This window comes from Juglans regia, chromosome 4 (genome assembly GCF_001411555.2).
Source record: "Juglans regia cultivar Chandler chromosome 4, Walnut 2.0, whole genome shotgun sequence".
In the NCBI taxonomy this organism is placed as follows: domain Eukaryota; kingdom Viridiplantae; phylum Streptophyta; class Magnoliopsida; order Fagales; family Juglandaceae; genus Juglans; species Juglans regia.
Window position 1 is genome coordinate 31265939 of NC_049904.1, and position 12754 is coordinate 31278692.

Below are 12754 nucleotides of genomic sequence, written 5' to 3' on the forward strand. Positions count from 1 at the left end.
GGACAAAGCCCACCAGCCCATCTCTCAATTCTTCCCAATCTCACACTCTGCTTCCATTTTTTAATACATCCATTTTAGGCCCACACCCAACTTCCTCCCAACCCGATCTAACATCTACTCAGTGCACACCCTCTCTCTTAGGCCCTGGTCCATCTAATTTCCCCCAGAATACTTCCTCATTGTCTTCGTCAACCTCTCGCGCCCCAGATTCATCCAACATCTTAACCACATCCAGTCCTCCCGCGTCGTCAACAATCCTTATCTCGCCTAGATCCCCCATCATCACTAGAGCTCAAACTCATTCTTCCCGTCCCAAAGTTTTCACTGATGGAACCGTGCCCTACCCTTCTCGACAGTGTCTCACTACTAGTGCCTCGGTTCCCGATGACCCATCAAGCTATTTAGTAGCTTCCAAGTTCTTCGATTGGCGTCAAGCAATGGAAATAGAGTATGTTGCCTTGCTTAAAAACAATACTTGGATTTTGGTTCCTCCCTCTCCAAATTCCAACATTCTCGATTGTCGATGGGTTTTTAGAACTAAAACAAATGCCGATGGCTCTTTTCAAAGGAGAAAAGCCAGATTAGTTGCCAAAGGCTTTCATCAACAGCCTGACATAGACTATCACGAGACCTTCAGCCCAGTTGTTAAGCCAACAACAATTCGGATTATCCTTTCCATTGCTGTCTCTCACGGCTGGTCCCTGCGTTAGCTAGACATAGAAAATGCCTTTCTACATGGTACACTCACTGATGAAGTTTTCATGTAGTAGCCTCAAGGATTTGTAAATTCAACTAATCCCAACTATGTGTGCAAACTCATAAAGGCTATCTATGGACTCAAACAAGCACCAAGGGCCTGGTTTGCTCAGCTCAGCTCATGGTTAACTGAGTATGGTTTCTTGGCCTCTAAAGCTGATCCCTCACTTTTTATTTTCAATCATGGTGCTATCTGTATGTTTCTACTTGTGTATGTAGATGACATAGTTATCATTGCCTCACAGTCCTTTGCCATTAATACATTGATCCATGATATAAGCCTTGCCTTTCCAGTCCGTGACCTCAGAAAACTCTCATTTGTCCTTGAACTCGAAATTGACTATACTTCTGGTGGTCTCCTACTTTCTCAAAGGAAATATATCAAACAGCTTCTCACACCCAGCAACATGCTGCAGTCCAAGCCCGTAACCTCTCCAATGGCCTCTTCTATCAAACTCTCAAAGTTTGACTCTCCTGATTTTGATGACCCGACCTTATATCGTAGTTTAGTTGGTGGCCTCCAATATCTGTCACTAACCAAACCCGATATAGCCTTTGCAGTGAATAAAATCTGTCAGTTCATGCACACACCCAAACTCACTTACTGGATTGCTTTGAAAAGAATCCTGAGGTATCTTAAAGGTACCTTAAATCAAGGTCTCCTTTTTGCATCTCCTTCCAGTTTTACACTTCATGCATACTCAGATGTGGATTGGAGAGGTTGTCCCGACGATAGGAAATCCACTGGGGGTTTATGTATTTTTCTTGGCAAGCATCTCATATCTTGGAGCTCCAAGAAATAGAAGACTGTTGCAAGGTCTTCCACTGAAGCTGAGTACAAGTCCTTAGCATCCACAGCAGTAGAGTTACTTTGGCTTCAGACCCTTATTCGAGAACTTGGATTAACCTTGCATCAAGCACCAACACTTTGGTGTGATAACCTTGGAGCTACCTACTTATGTGCTAATCCTGTTTATCATTCCAAAACAAAACACATGAATATAGATTATCACTTTGTTCTTGATAGAGTTGCAGCCAACACTTTCAAGATTGCATTTTGCAGCTCAAAAGAGCAAATAACCGATGTTTTGACCAAGCCAATTGTAGCAGAAAAATTCAACAACTTCAAATCTCATCTCAAACGAGTTGACACCCCCTTGGACTCAAGGGGGCATATTAACATACATACATCCAGTATAAATAATGTCACACGGCATAACAGTACACACAGCACAACAGCTACTGCAGAGGCACAACAAATTGTAAACCATACACTGCAAAACAGATTTCCTCGCACTGCAGAGTAGATGGTTGGTCTCTGCTGTGATGTAACAAACTTTTATTCTGTGATTCTCTTGTAAAAGTCTTTATATAGACCACTGTGTAACTGTTATCATACCAAGGAAAAGTTTCCTACATTCCGTTGCTGTGTTTATTTCTTTCTTTACTCTGTTATTTAACACCAGTCAGCTAAAAGGGAAAAAAAAAGTGTTAGAACAATAGTCTACAAAATGCAAACGTTTAGCGCCTCTCTAGTTGATACGAATAGGCAAACAGAACCTTTTATTTTTTGTCTTTTTAAGGTTTGTCCTTTTTGGTTTTTGATACCTGAATCTTGGTCTTTATGCTTATTTGTAACCTACAGATATCTGGTTGTAATTACGATTTTACTCTGCCAAAAGTGAGGGCTATCAATAAAATTGAGATACCGTCATTTTCTTAAAAAAAAAAAAAAGGGAAGGTCTTCACAATATAATGAAACACTTTCCCTTCATAATTTCTTTTGTGGGTACATTACAGTCAAAACTTCATGTTACTACAAGAAAATGGCTCTATTGTGGTGATTTTTGGTCTGCTGGAATTAATATCGTCGCAATAAGTCATTATTCACGGCAATTTCTTGGTCGACGCGGCTTTCAACCCAAACCTTTTTTTTTCTCGATCTTTTGCGGCGATTTTAATACTAATTGCGACGAAAAGTTTCGACGTAAATATTATTTTTACTTTTACAGCGATTTTAATGATAATTGCGGCGAATTAAACCACCGCAAAATGTTAAAATCTTCTGTCGGCGCAGCAAAATTCGTTGCAAGTAATTATTAGCAGCGATTTTTATGGTTATTTGGGGCAAATTTAGATGCTGGAAAAGGCCATGTTTCTTGTAACATGTTCGTGTGGTCCAATACCATTTGAGATTTGGGGTTCCACAACCCAGGACTAGGTCTATTTTTTCCTATTCATTGTTTTTTGAACCTATATTGTCCGATTAGTTTATGCAGTTTATCATACAAAAGTTGATCACAACTTTCTCCGGGCAATTTGGGCTGGTGGAATGCTGTAATCTGCAGAAAATGCAAAGTAGATAATGTAAAACCAATGCCTTGAATTTTTGGAGATGTTGATCAGGGATCTGTTGCTCCAATTGTGGCATAAGCTCAAAGCTGGTAACGTTTTTACCACACATTCACATTAAACGGGACATCCCATCGGCAACATGAAGATGTTGCAATTTCTAAAGGGAGGAAGAAAAATTTTATTCATTATCTCTATATATCACACTATATTTTTTTTTCTTATTAAATGTGTGAATTTAATAAATTTAAGAAGAATAAAAAAAAATTATAGTATATTACCTATGAAGATGATGAATAACAAAATTCGATAACAATATTATAATTTAAAAATCTAGAAATATTGGGAGATATTTATTTAAAAGTACTGCGAATTGATGAAACCTGTACATGAGAGCTTAATTACCCGAGTGCAGTACGTACACTTTTCTGAATAAAGTTATCAATGATGAGTGTATCATGGCTTTATCCATCAAGCAAGATAGGTATCAAATCCACTTTATCCATCAAACTCTCTTGGTCCAAAATATAGGACAGATTTCAAATCAGCTTAATTTGGGATTTCAAAATTCTTGATTTCATGCCGATCAGTGTTTTCAGTCTTGATAATATAATGGTTGGTTCATTGTACGAATCCACCAATAAAAAAATTAATTTATAAGTTAATATAAAAGATATATCATCCAGACAGACACTTATAACATATCAGCTCAAAGATATATATGTTATCTACGTCAACTTACGAGTAAAAAGAATCAAGTGTACGTGGACACAAACAAGATATATAGTTAATTAATAAAAGATATATATATATATATATATATAGCAATTTCATTATCATTCTAACTAGTACTAAGATTTACGCCTAACATGTAACAACTCATGGAAACTAGCTTTAGCTTGAGGAATTCAAGATGGTTATTTAGATGTTAGTTTGATGAGCCATAAATTCGAAAAAGAAGAAGAAGAGAAAAGACCGAATAGAAATGCGGATCATGTGATACACGCTAGAGTCTTCATTTACAATGCAAGTTTGGTATCAAAACTTTGAGGGGAAAAAAAAACGCAGGGTGGCAAACATACTAAAGAGAAAGTGCTTGCTGTATATGATTCCATTGTACAAATATTCATCTTTAATAGGTGTGGATTATATTTGGTCTTTTCCCGTCTATTGTTTCTTGGAAGCTTTGAGATAGATGTTGTAAGGTCCGTTATGAAGATAAGGTTGACATGGTTGAGTTGGTTAGACATGTTATTAAATTATGGCTTTGCCGTATTATAGACCTGATCATGAAAGTTTCTAGAATTTCTACTAAAGATGTTGCTATTTTACATACACTGAATATTCCGGTCTTATTACCTAGACCAAAGAAGGTTTGTGTGGTGAGGTGGATTTAGCCTCATCAGGGTTGGGTGAAATTTAATACTGATGGTAGTAGTTTTGGTAATCCTGAGCCATCAAGAGCTGGGGGTGTTATTCGTGATGACTGTGGTAGGTTACTTGCGGCTTATTCTATGGTTTTGGACCCGGGTACTAATAATTTTGCTGAAATGAGAAGTTTGTTGGAAGGTGTTCGTAGGTGCTATCAATTGGGATTCTCTCGGGTTGGGATTGAGATTGTGATTCACATCTCCTGGTTAATTAACTTACCAAGGGTGACTATAATATATGGTATTTAGAGGATTTTGGGATGAATTACATGTTTATTTTAATTGCATGAAATATAGAGTGAGCCATGTTTTTCGACAAGGTAATGTCGTGGCTGATTTTCTTGTCAAGTAGAGAGCTGGTGGTTTAAATTCAGATTGTCTTAGAGGTCTTCTCTGGACATAATTGGTCTTCCTTATTTACGGATCTCGTAGTGCTGTTCCTAGTAAGTTATTTTTTGGTTTATTTGTTTTTCTTATTCTTATTTGTATGTATCTTTTCTTGCAAGTTTTATTTGTTTTTGTCTAAGGTTGGTTCTCTAATGTCTAGTTTTGGTTTTACCCTGTACTTCATTGATAGTTTGTTCTGTATCTGGATGTCTTAGCAATTTTGATGTCTAGGTTTTGGTTTTTTGCTTATTTGTATTCTCTAGGTGTCTTGTTGTAACTATAATTTTCTTCTGCCACAAGTGAAGGTAATCAATAAAATGAGTTGTCATTCTCTTGTTAAAAAAAAAAAAATTCTTAGTAAGACTTCCTTTATCCTGAAAATTGAAAAAGAAATAAAGATGTTATGTTCATAAGAAAATATAATATAGAGATGAGAAAGATGAATACCCTACACAATATATATATATATATTTATATATATGATCTGAATCATATTTTATTTCATCTCAAACACGTTACACAACCAAAACAAACAAATCAATACACTAACATGGTCTTGGGGGGAATGACCTTAATGCGAAATCATGACAAATGCAGAACTCTTACGGTTCGTTTATTAATCGGAAACAACCGCCCTATCGAGGCAAAGAAGCCATTTCCTTTAGATAAGATGATAATAGATGCAAAAGAAAACCACGAACAAATTAATTATTTTGAGTACCTTCTATCATCCCTTTCGTAAGTTTTGATTGAATTTCTCGCAGAACTTATCGCAGGGGCTGGGGGGAGAGTCCACTGCGTACCAAGTCTGAGTGGCACTCAGAGCAAGCGCGAATAATGCGCCAAAAAAAGCAAGCAGCGTCCACGGGCTGCTGAAATGATTGTGGAAGAATTCGGCCACCCATGTCACCCAAGTTTTGTCATAGTATTCCTGAATCTGCCACTTGACATCGTCATACTCGTCGATGTTAGGCACTAAGTCGGTGCCAATCTCATTGAAGAGCCGAGCCACTTCTTCGTCGCTGCCGAGGAGGTTGAAGAGCACGCGTGCTTTCCTTAGTTCCTTGACGTCGTTGGCTTCATCGATGAGTGAATCGAGGAAGGATATGTACGAGGTGATGCCGAAGTCATTTTGGAAGTCCAGACACATTTCGTAGGCTATTAAGTTCAAGAACTTAGGCCCCGTCGAGTCATCCACAATTAGTGGAGGAAGCGAGAGGAATCCCGGGTAGAAGTTGAATTTTCTACTAAAAGATATGCCTCTCAAGGAATTATCTTCACTTCGCTTCACATGGATTCCTGCTGCTATAAGCTCCTGCATGTTGCGATACGATTGCCAATCTCGGTCGTTCTTTGTTTTGTTCTTTTGCTGCTTTCGTGAGCTCTGTTCTCCTTCCTTTGGTTTTCTTGCCGGGCCCAAGAGACTTGTCCTCAGAAGGTCGAGAAGATGGGTTGGCTTTTTACTTTTTCCTGATTCTCCAGCTTGTTCTTGGCTCGATTGCTGATTCATTATTCTCATATTCAGGTTTCTTTTAATGAATTCATCAATCGATTTCTCTAACTTTTCTTTCATCTCGCTCAGGCTCATTAACTCCTCGAGAAGACGATAGGGAACTTGGTTCTCCAGCAAGAACAAATCCTGTTGACAGAAGGCTACACTGTCGGCTTTTATTTTAAACTTTTTGAACTCGTCTGCAACAGCAGAGCATATGTATTGCAGGATTGCAGAGCCGTCAATGACCAATATCCAGGTGAGGACAACATCATTTTTGTATTTTTCGTTCACCTCCACCTCGTAGCAGTCCCTGAGTTCCGTAATTTTCTTTTTAATCGCCATGAATATATCTTTTATACTATTGCCGCTCCTTTTGACAAATTCTCTTGCCAATCTAAGCTTGAACTTCTCTGATAGCTGGTACTTCTTATTACCATGATGGATAGGACCCAGAGATACCACTCTTGGCTCGTAGTGCTTGACGAAATGTTTGTGATCTCGGAGCAAGAATATAACCTTCTGTATTTTTGGTGGTCCGTCCGTTTGGGTTTGATTCTTCGTATCCTCGAACATTTCAAATAACCTTTCCTCCACGGTAGGGGTTGGGACTGCATCGCTTTGCGCCTCATGTGCGGATTCGGCCATTGCAAGTTCGCTCCCAACAACGCAGTTAAAATCTAGTAATATTAATTGCTGCCTGTAGTTCTTAATTGGACAGTACTTTTGTAAACGTCCCTGGTTTGAGAAATTTGGGAATGTCAATTAATTGCTTAATAAGCTTGGAATCAAATGCACAGTACGTACAAATTAATGTCTTTACAAACATAGCAGTCTTGGAATATTACAGCAGTTTTTGGAAAACTGTCGCTTTTACTCGAAACTAAAGCTTGGAATCATATGCACTCACTCCACTGGAGCAAATGTATTTCAAACATAGCAAGCTTGGAATATAATCTACAACTAGTGATATCGCATGCATGGCTCCATACCATATACATCATTGCAAGTGGATAAACTGATCTTTAATTTATTAGTCATAAGGTTTCAATACCTTTTTATTTTTTAAAAGATGGAGTACACTATCCCAATTTTATTAATAGCGCCTATGAATATATACTTTAATTTACACTTTGAAAGTTGTTGGTGGACCCACGTATACGGACTATTTACTAGGAATGGTGAACGAGAAATTATATTATAGATTTCATCCATAATAATTTCTATATATCAACGTATCCTCAAGTTCTTACTCAAGTGTTTTTTAAGTGGGAGACAGATATACCTATATACCATATATATAAAGTACTGAGTCCAACAATTTTACAACATTTGTTATTATCCATATAGGTTTTTTTTTTTATAAAGTATTAAATATTCAATAAATGTCATAAGATGCACTTCATGAACTCAAACAAGTGAAATAAATTAATGGTACATGCACTAGCTATTATTTCATGATTAGTATTTATCTACTACTCAAACATGCACTTTACAGGCACGTAACAATGCATGAAAATTAGCTTTACTGCATGAAACCTATTCCATGCTGGAATGCTCATCCAACAGGTTTCTTTAAACTAAATTTTGATGGGGGCAGTGTTCTTTGATTATCAAAAGGCAGGGGGGCACTGTAGTAAGGGATGAGAATGGTCAGGTTGTCATTGCAGTTTGCAAATAAGAACATGAGGTGTAATTGGAAGCTGAATCATTGGAATTATTGGCAATATATAGAGGATTGCAGTTTAGCTCTCAACTGGGAATGACAAAGATCATATTAGAAAGTGACAGCTTGATCTTAGTCGAGACTTTACAGGCAGCTGGGAAATCCTTATCAGTGCTAGGTAATCTCATCTCTGAGGTGAAGAATATGCTAAAGCAATTCCAAGAATATCGGATACAACATGTTCCACTCATGGAGGATCAAGTCATGGCTCACTTCTTAGCAAAACATGCTTGGAGAGTACAAGATGTGGAGATGTGGATGTGTTCTGTTCTTTATTTTGTTGCTCAATACGTCTGGTTGGACAATTCTCATGTGTAATTTGAGTTTATCTATGAATGACGTTCCTTCTATAAAATAATAAAAAAAAAAGTTCTACTGCTTTAATAATTAGTATAGGAGTTCACGATCATTGTTTAGATACAAGTTTGGAATCACACGTCCACATATTTTATGTCTGATCATACATTGAAATTCTACAAGAAAAAGGGCTTTTTTCGTAAATAGATATTTCTGGCCATTTTTCCATTGCCGGAATGTTGTCGTCGTCGTCGAGTCTAGAATATGAATTTCTGACGTTTTGTTGGGCAGTAAAATATTGAGTTTTTTGGGCGATATTGTGTTGCCAAATAAGGCATAAATTTCGCTGCAAAAACACATTACGTTGCCAGATGACTTTTTCTGGAGATTATTTTAGCAGCAAATAGACATTTGCCGCGATATAAATTGCGGATTTTTGCGTCTATATCTAGTGATGCAAATAACTATTTTCGGGGATGTTGTATCGCCAGAATTAGGCACATAGTCTAAAAAAATATTTCCGGCAAATTATTGTTGCCGGAAATAGTCTATTAAAAAATTAAAAAAAAAATTACACTAAACAGGATGCATGAAAAATACAATACACATTCATATTATAGGCTTCCTATAAAATTAAAAAAAAAAAAACTTTGTACTTGAGCAAAATAAATGCTATAAAATAAAGTTTGTAAACTGTAAAGTGTATAACCCATTCATGCAAAATAGCGCAACAGATTTGAAGACCTTAGTTATTGGCTTACATTGAACTTGAGTTGTGGGAACAACAAAACCATCCCCAACTACTCTTAACACTTTCACTCAAGGGACTGCAATTTTAAAAGAATCAAAAGAACATAACATCAAACATGTCAAAGAAAGCACTTGACAAATAATCTGTATATACAAAAACCCCAACTATGTTGTGAAACTAGAAAGAAAAAAACAGCAAACTATATTAAATTTGATAACATTCTAGCAGCCATTTAGTAAAGGTATTATAAACAAAAGCATGTCAGAATCTCAATTATCAAGTGCCAAGATCAGACATCTCATCCAAACTTATCATAACAAAAAGAGGAAGAACATTTTGTTTGGTAAGCTCATGAGTATTTTTTTATTCAACGTCTACTACCCAAGACTGCTCAAGACTTTGAATAGCCACCAAGATAATTGAGAGTTAGTTGAAATAAGTAGAGAGTGTGAAAAATTATTAAGTGGTACCTTGTTCATAAAATTCTTGAAAATTGCCTCCCTAAAATTTATGAATATGTTTAGACACTAAGCAATACAAGTGTACATGTGTGTATAAAACTTCAGTCCGCTAGCTACCGACCTATTCACATCTTTCATCTTACATCCAACTCTAATAGATGACTACAGTAAGTTGTATCTGTGAAAGAGAAAGTTAAAGAAAAAAAGCATTCAAAAGATGTTAGCCACCACAACCAAGTAAATATAGAATCAACACTTCGTAAGTGGCCTTGAATCTAAGACCTCCCCCACATAAATAAGAATAAAAATACTGTCAAGTGTATATGATATAATTTGTTCAGCATATAGATTATGTATAGAGTATGCAATATACCTGCAATTGAACCAGCAAAGGTTTAACCCTCTATACCTACATTTGCAATACTTGGAACATGCAAAACTTACATAAACATTGGAACATTATACATAATTGGGCAAAAACCAATTATTCAACTATGATACATAAGAGAATTACTCACTCCAAATATTAGAGAATAAAAACATGAAACTCGAGTGCCCATATCATTTGCAGCTAAAATTCAATAAGAGTGCCTGAAGAATTACTGTTTAGCATTACTGTTTTTTGTTTTTTTATATTCTGTAAGTAGGATTTCATTTGAAAAAGAATTAAGATAGAAAATAAGAGGAAGTGAGAGACCCTAAACTAATATCTCATATTTATATTTATAATATTAAATAATGTTATTTGGTCATAAAAAACTAATGTTTGGATTATTCTCTTGACGTGACACTATCATGTAATACCATGTAGTTTATTAAAAAATAAATCAAAAAGGGTAGAGGTAATTTAGAATTTCAATTTTTTTTTTCTTTTTGTATTTTTTGACATACGGTCTTTTGATTTGAATATATATTTTTTTTCTAATTTTTAATTAAACACATGTGATATTATGTGGTGGTGCTACGTAAAGAGGATTATCTGAGAGATAAGTTTTAGATGGTTCAATAATAGTAATTATGCTGCATGAAAAGAAAAACAATTGAGAATGGCGCAAATAAGTTAATCCGATCTCATATTTTATTGACCAACAAATCAAGAAATTAGGACTCGCTATAAATGCGAGTTTTGAAGCAGTCCAACAGATGAACTATAGTGAGCCCTCTGTCGTGGCTGAAAGCCACACTTATTGACATGGGAAACGGATTCATAATACCTCTGAAACAAAATGGTTTAGCCATTTGGTTTTTTAAATATTCCCCACTCTTCCAATCCTCAGATAAATTGGAAACTTCACAACCTTCTGGTCTTGTCCATCTTCAGTCCAAGCACGCGTAAATTCCTCAATCACATCATCACTCAAAAGCTCCACACCCTTCTCCCTCGCTGTTTGATACGCAGACCATGATCTTAAGTATGTAAAATAGTTATCTAAATCCATCAATCTCTCGATTACAAACTGATCAAATGGCCCTGTTTCATCAGCTCCATTCACAGGCTCGAATGGAAAATCAATTGTCTTGTACTTTTCATCCACCAATCTAATTGGTGGCTCCAAATAAGGGCCTGCAGCGATGGTATAATATGGTTGACTGAGTCATTGACTTCTGGAGTGGTGTAGCACCATGCAGCTATGACACCATGAGGTTTTTTGAGTACCCATTTCACTTGTTGGTAGAAAATGGGGAGATCAAACCAGTGGATGGCCTGTGCAATAGTCACAACATCGATGCTTGATTGAGATGCAATATCGCGTTCAAGCTCGGCTGCAGACATGGTTTGAGGGGTCTGTTGGTATCTTATATTGGGTAGCCTTGGTCCGAATGCCAACTGTTTTGGGCTTGTGTCTGTGGCTATGACATTCTAGAAGATCCCAGCTAGCTGGAAAACAAAGAGATGTGGTTGCATGAGATCAAAAGTCTCCAAAATGCAAATTATTAAAATGGAATTCAATGTCTCTAGTAATTGCTAGCTTCTGCCTTTCTCTCAAATGACTATTTTTACATTTGCTAATCAGTTACTCGGAAAACTTAATTCGAAATAATAATCTAATTTTTATTCTGACATGATCATACAAATGATCATCACATTTTTCTCAGGGCAACAAGATGTTGCAACTTCTTGAGGGAGGAAAGGGAAAAGGCCGCAAACTTACATGTCGAGCAGCCTGGCCGTTCCCGGTGCCCACGTCCCATGCCAGGTCTTGACACGGTGCCTTGGAAGCAATGAATTCAAACAATTCTGAATTTAAACATAGATGAAAGATGAAGATAATGAGATATATGAGAAAGAAATGGACGTGTATGGTGTGGGATCATTCATCTCAAATCAATTATTGATAGAATCTATTATCTTTTTAAGTTTTTATAAAAGACGAATAGAAGAATTTAGGTATTTTTATCTGTCAATTGGAGGGTAGTGAGGGCGCTAGGACATTTTTTCTGCTTCTGCCGTCTACTCATTCCGATTCTTTCTTTCACTTTCTGGAGAAAACTTGGCTAAAACTTACATTGACAAAGGTGGAACGTCGTCTACTCATTCTGATTCTTTGTCTACATGAAGTATGTAGCATCAATAAATTGTGGGACAACGTACAAGGCAGCCTACAAGGTTTGGCTTTCTTTCTTTCCTTCTTTCATATATAGATGCAACATACTTCATGCGTGTCTAGTATTTTTAACAAGAAAACATACATTATTTTATTTATAGAAAAATATTCATCCCTTGTATTTTTGTTATAGTTATGTAAATAGAAAATTTCATAAATTTATTTATGATATTAAGTCCTAATATATCTCGTCTTGCTACCTCAAGCTAGTACTTGGTTTGGCTATTGTAAGGACATGTTTCGTACGCTTGGGCTGAGTTCCTACAACCAGGGTCAGAATGTTTCTACTTGTGATCATAAAAACAAAGATGTGCTCGGTGATGGTCTGGAGAGCCTTTAATACCAAAGTTAATAGTTCTTCTGAGAGAATTGTTAGAAAATCATAGAGTTCAGAGAGATTCATTCATACTTGGATCATGGCTTTTGTACAAGGTTTTGAAGGACATTCTCGTACCTTGTGTCCGGGGTTTGTGTCACGCCCACAGTTGCCTCAGTC

At 36.5% G+C, this 12754-nt stretch overlaps 1 protein-coding gene and 1 pseudogene across 1 annotated transcript; both read right to left on the reverse strand.

Moving 5' to 3' along the window:
- Nucleotides 1-5652: 5652 nt before the first annotated feature.
- Nucleotides 5653-7065, reverse strand: LOC109020637 (UPF0481 protein At3g47200-like). The gene has a single exon (XM_019003145.2). It carries the CDS (start codon nucleotides 7063-7065, stop codon nucleotides 5653-5655), a length of 1413 nt encoding a protein of 470 aa, XP_018858690.2.
- A 3634-nt stretch (nucleotides 7066-10699) lies between these two features.
- On the reverse strand, nucleotides 10700-12704 carry LOC108999327 (annotated as a pseudogene).
- Nucleotides 12705-12754: the final 50 nt, after the last annotated feature.